The following is a 5947-nucleotide window of genomic DNA, read 5'->3' as shown; positions in this document are numbered from 1 at the left end:
TCATAGTTTGACCATTATGTGTTGATTTGTTATAGATTTTGTATAGAAGAAACTGAAAATTCAGTATCTGATTTTTGTACAGCCACTCACTGAAATCCATCTCACAAAATAAAGTTTATTAAGTAAGTGCGTAATTAAAAACAGTTTTGCAACAGTAATTTCCTATGTAGTACTTTTATCACTGTATAGAATTGAAAGTCAGTAGGTAGGCAACATATTTTTTTACCTTATCAGATGAGAGATTCATAGAGATAAGCAGCAATAACTCATACTTCCGGTTTCCTTTAAACGTGGTAGTATCTTACACAAGTTTCCTGTGAAATGTGGAAGTATGACAGGCTTTCACATGCAGCATCCTATTAGATCTAGCTATATGTAGCTATGTAACCTGCGCGATTCAGCCCTGCACACGCCCGGACTCGAACCTGCAAACAGCAGCACCTCGGATCGGGAGGCGAGCGCGCTAACAATTGAGCCAATAGCCCAGGCTACTGGCTCGCATGCCAGCAGCACTCTTGAGGTGTTGGGGAGTGAGGTTTACCAACGTTCCACAAGCACAGCTAAGCTAGCTGGCATCCGTTACTTACTCTACATAACCAATAAAATCGTGATTTGTCAGTTGGTGAATATTGAAATAGACTGATTGTAATTGTATTAGAATGAAATAACTATGCAACTAGACCAAATGTCATGAGTAGAATAAATGTCTGAAAACATTGTTTTGTTTTGTTATATTGCAAAAATGTGTCACCATAAAGGTTTTAACTATTCTTTGACTAATGTATGCTTTTATGGTTAAGAAAAGTTCTGCCTTCACATCTATATGGTACATAGTAGCAAAGTCAAGGTCATGGATGTCAAAGGAGGCACACAGGAGAAAACATAGCGTCGTTGTGTTGTGTGATGGTGAGGATATATAAGAGTTCTTAAAGTTCATTAACTGAGCCATATTCTTTTTACTCAATCCAATTAGCATTTAAGTGAAAAGGGGATTGTCCTAATATATACATCTATTCTTAGGTCATCACAGGAATGTAGAGAATTGTTTTTACTTTGTGTTTACAAGGTTAGGTCGGTCATACGTAGTATGTGGTTGACATCTGCCGCCTGTTTCTTTATATGCCTCCTGTCTCTCAGGCAGTGTGAGGGGACTGCTCATCAGAGGCCAGTCTGGGTACTGCTCCTATGCCAGATCAGTGGCTACCGGTCTTTTTAGGAGTGGCAAAGAAGTTGAAAACTGGGTAATTGTGAGGGCTTGCTGCAAATTCTACACCCAAAACTACACATTCCTCTGAACATTTCTGAGAGATAAACTGTAGATGGGGGACAAACTAACTGTAGTAGACATGAGATAAATGAACCCAGCAAACTTAACAGGATGCCATAATCTGATTTAATGGTAATGATTTGAGGAAGGAGCCGCCCAACGCCCCATCATGATAGACAAACTAGAAAAGACCTGAGGGTGCTGTGAAGAAAGACACTATCATATCATGAAATTAATCATGAAGTTGTCACTTTCATACCAGATAAACTCAAGGTAAACTAAATCCATAGAACATTGGAACATAGAAGCACTATACTAGCCTATGTATGATTATTCTCCAAATATTACTTTTGTAATATTACAAATAATGAAATTGATAGATCATTATATATTTTACATGTTTCAAATATAACACAAAAGCACCAGAAACATCAACACATTAATGTAAATTAAAAAAAACATTACTTTCTTATACATAAGAAAAAAAACTCAATGCAGTGACATTTCTATACTTTGAGATTGAGATACTTCAGTCCAGATTAACTGTTGAATCCCTTGATTTGATTTTGCCAGGCAATAATTCTGGTGCTGTCCATAGTCTTGCCTCTTCCTCATTGTGTATTGAATTTAATTTTGAATTGCAGACTACACAGGTGTATTACAACCTTAGCAATTCACTTTCAACTATAACACCACATGTACAAAAATAAGAACTGCTGCTGGTCAACATATCTACTGCAGATTTCTTTATCCTTCTTATGTTTCTTCTCCTGGTCCTGAGTGGCTTTCCCCAAGTTTCTTATCGTTTTTTGTACACACATGGTCTCAGTGTCAGTCCTGCCTTCTTGGTATTCTCAGGAGGATTAGCAACTTTAATAAACTCAAATAGGTAGAAATAGTTGTTGTTTGTGTCCTGTGGGGAGGGGGTTTGAGGGGAAAAAAAGATAAATTATGCAATGGTAATATGATTAAAAAAAATAACTTAATGCAACTCAAACAGTGTACTTTTGATGGTAGCCTCACCTTTGATGTTAACTTAAATCCAAGACTTGATAATGCACCTACGAAGCCACGCACATTCTCAAACCGACTTGCCACCTCAGCAATCTTGAGCACTCCACTGAAAATTGGAAAATAAATAAATAAAATGGAATACAATGCTGGTTGGCTGATAAAAGATGCTATTCAAAACAAGTTAGGGCCATATTCTCCGATTTGCGATTAAGTCTTTTTTACACGCTTCCAGTTACGCACTTTTGAGTTATGATCATTCTCCCATCCACACTTCTGTCACACCCACAATACTCAAGTTCAGAATCAAGGCAGGCTTATGAAAGAGGGAACCATGGAAGCATGCTCAAGGCGCTTATGACTAGGGATGTACATATTAACTGCTTTCATACATAAGTTCTGCGCATATCAAGACGTTGGGCTGTATATATCTGAACAACATATTCCAACATTTGGAACTCCAAACTTATGCGATTCTAAAACTAGTTGCCACCAAGTATTTTTAACGGACATTAGGCATATGAGCTCAGGTCTGAACGAAGTGACGAAAATAAGGTTAGGGTCTGTATTTAAGTTTATATTACCCCTCACTCAACCACACAGAGATTCTGTTTATATACACTATATTGCCAGAAGTTTGGGTCATCACCTCGCAGTCAAGGCAGGTGACCCAATACTTTTAGCATTATAGTGTATGTGAACAAGAACCGCGCACATGATGTCCGCATGCGAATCATGTTTCAATCACCTGAAGGGTCGGACATCTGTTTGACAAAGATTTGAATATAGTACAGAGGTTATGTCTGAAAGCAGTTATAGTGACATGCTTAACAGACAATGAAGTGACAATTTGGCCGATAACCGCTACAATTAATAATAATCATTATACATATTTAAAAAATCAAAATGTTCAAGTCTTTCCGGCCTTCATAGCACTATCTCTGAATGTGTCAGTCTGCACATAACATATTCAGCTGGTCCAGAAAATATGCAACATAACAGATAAACATCAGCCACTGCCATCAGTATTCAGTAAAGGTCATATTATTTGCCTCTACTTGACTTTACAAAGTTTCTTACCTCATAACCAAGACTCTGTTGGCCTCGGCGAGAAAGTCACTTAGGTTAGTCCCCATAAGTGAGAGACAGAACACCGCAATATGTACAGTACTATCCCCAAGAGGAACCTACACACATGAGCAGAAACATATATAAGATCATATCTAAATAGGCATATTTTAAAATGTTTTTTATTTTAGATCTAAAAATGATTCATATAAATAAACTTTTATCAAAAGTGTAAATTGATGGCAGAATCAATGTGGCAGTATTTGAAAGATAACTAAACAGACTTTAAAAAAAAAAAAAACAGAGCAAAATTTAAGTGTATAAACAAAGGAATAACTTTTGGTATGTTACTGTATGCAGATTATCTTAAGTCACTTACATTGGCCATGTCACACACTGTCACCAAGTCACAAGTGGGTGCCAGATCAAAGCTATGCACTTTGTTTTTCACACTACGTGCAATTTTGCAGTCACCACAGCCAAAGTCAGCAACTACCAAAGATGCTGGCCTACAAATAATGAACAAACAATGTCATACATGTTTTAACCCAATTTGAGCCACTCCATAGGCAAGGAATATTACAATCAATTATTACAATCATTCTACAACATTACTTCATTCCTAGCTACACTTTTTCAGATGAAAGAATAAAGCTAAGAATGATAATGGCCCATTAAAAATGACAGCTGTCCAAAATGTGGCACACTGTTTTCACCATTACTTTACTGTTGTAAATCACTTACTTTTGATGAATGAAGGAAATTATTGCATCCACAGGATTTTCAGGCCAGTGCTGGACTTGCGTGGTAAAGCCAAGGTGGTAGACCTCAAAAGCCTTTGGATCCTGTTTGAACATGCGCTTGGCCTCACTGCTTGAGGTGGTGTACAGAACCTCGTTGATGTAGCGGAATCTGGCTGCCTCCAGGCGCTTTTCCATTTTGGACCGCAAAGCAGCAGAGCGATCCAGGGGCTGCACTTCACCATTCACCACGTCCTCCTCTTCAGTCTCTTTCTCTGTCGACTCCTCTCCGTCCTCTGCAGACTTTGCTTTGGCCTCCGAGCGATGACTATCCAGCATATGCCTCAGTTTATCTGCTCGCATTTGTTTCTCCTTCTGTTTCCTCTTGTCAGAGGGCTTCAGAGGCTCCGCTTTCTCTGGTGACTTGATAAGATTTTTATTTGAATCATCGTTTGTAATGTTGCTGGTGTCAGTCAAGTTCTCCACGGGTACTAATACCTCATCTGTATTAGAGGGAGGGATAGAGCTACTCATTTTCTTTGCTGCTAGTTTTTTTCTTTTTATCTCTGCTTTCCTGGACATCTTAGACTTAGCCTTATTTGTATCACAAGGCTCTATTTGTTCCGGCTTGTTAGAAGTGTCTTTTTTCTCAGATCCTTTCACCGGTCCTGTGCGGTCCTGTCCTGTCTCTGATGTGGACACCTGAAGTGGATGGGTCTTCTCCTGGTACTTGTTTTTACATTTTCTTTTGTTTTTCATTCTGTTCTTCCACTGCTTGCGACTTAGAGGCTTCTCAATACTGCTACTGGTCCCTTTATCCGTCTGGGCATCTTCCATCTGTTCCATTGTTGGTACTGATTTGGTACTGATTTTGTTGGAGACTGTTACAGAGAGACAATAACCATAATATATGGTCAAGGGGTCTTTTCTAAACACCTTGCACAAATAAGCAACACATAATCATACTCTTTAAAAAGAGACACTTACCTTTAACTTGAGGGCTTAACTTCCGCTTTTTGGCAACTTTGGGAACGTCATCCTCAACATGATTTGCCCCATCTCCTTCTTCTGTCTGACTTTTTGCCAGCCTACCTCTTTTACGCTTCTTAATTCTTTTTTTCTTTTTCTTAGGATGTGATGTTGGAGCCTCCTTTTCTTCTTCACTGTCACTATCTTTAGGAGCAGGACAACTGCTCCAGTCAGGGGCTGATCCCAGAGTTTGGAGAGTTCTCAACAAACTCTTCTTCTTCCCAGCCTTTGCCGTTAACTTTACCTGTAAAACAAACGGGCAGGTTGCATTAAGAGCCCATGTTAAGCAGTATCTATGAGTTGGGCAACAACTTTCATTAATTAACTCACCTTTTCTTTGATTGAATCAGTCTCTGTAATGCCACACTGAGTCAAAGGCTCTGCCGAAGCAGTATCATTCCATTCCTCTTCAGCAAACATATTTAGTTACGGACACGTAGTAGTAAAGTAACGTTAGTGAATACAGCATTAAAACATTACCGATAGCTCAGTAGCGTTGGCTAACTAAACTTCCATTGCTTGCGACATACGAATTCGTTTTTGTTCGCATACGAATTTGAATTATTTGATGGATATTGATGACCTCCCCACTGTGCGCTAAAATATTTTTCAAATTACGCACACACAATAGTAATAAATCCACGTTGTTTGTGAAACCATGTGTAGATAGGCAGGCTAGAGGCTTCATAAGTGTAGACGCATAGTTATGACGTATATCAAACAGCGAAGGACTATGGGATTGTAGTTATTTACATAGCTCAGCCTGTAAAACGTTCATTTTAGATCATTCTGAGAGAACTGAGTGTTTGGGAATGATTAATTCCTTTGCTCG

At 38.7% G+C, this 5947-nt stretch overlaps 1 protein-coding gene across 1 annotated transcript; it reads right to left on the bottom strand.

Moving 5' to 3' along the window:
• Positions 1-1374: 1374 nt before the first annotated feature.
• Positions 1375-5835, bottom strand: rrp8 (ribosomal RNA processing 8). Its single transcript, XM_076282611.1, has 7 exons — positions 5446-5835; positions 5074-5359; positions 4091-4967; positions 3726-3855; positions 3359-3465; positions 2291-2387; positions 1375-2180 (listed from the first exon to the last, which is right to left on the bottom strand). Exons 1-7 carry the CDS (start codon positions 5533-5535, stop codon positions 2067-2069), a joined length of 1701 nt encoding a protein of 566 aa, XP_076138726.1. The 5' UTR covers positions 5536-5835; the 3' UTR covers positions 1375-2066.
• Positions 5836-5947: the final 112 nt, after the last annotated feature.

This window comes from Alosa pseudoharengus, unplaced genomic scaffold, assembly GCF_046254945.1.
Source record: "Alosa pseudoharengus isolate Yale_2024_CS ecotype anadromous, Long Island Sound unplaced genomic scaffold, YU_APseudo_1.1 YU_APseudo_1.1_scf_13, whole genome shotgun sequence".
Lineage (NCBI taxonomy): Eukaryota > Metazoa > Chordata > Actinopteri > Clupeiformes > Clupeidae > Alosa > Alosa pseudoharengus.
Note: the sequence above shows the minus strand (reverse complement) of the source record. Positions and strands in the feature narration are given on the sequence as shown.

Bases quoted from the DNA above. Each gene is read 5' to 3' on its own strand.
- rrp8 (XM_076282611.1), bottom strand. From the start codon at position 5,535: ATGTTTGCTGAAGAGGAATGGAATGATACTGCTTCGGCAGAGCCTTTG. The intron at 4,968-5,073 runs GTAAGTGTCTCT...TCTCTGTAACAG, and splicing joins GTTAAGCCCTCAAGTTAAAG to TCTCCAACAAAATCAGTACC. The intron at 2,181-2,290 runs GTGAGGCTACCA...CCCTCCCCACAG, and splicing joins GATTTAAGTTAACATCAAAG to GACACAAACAACAACTATTT.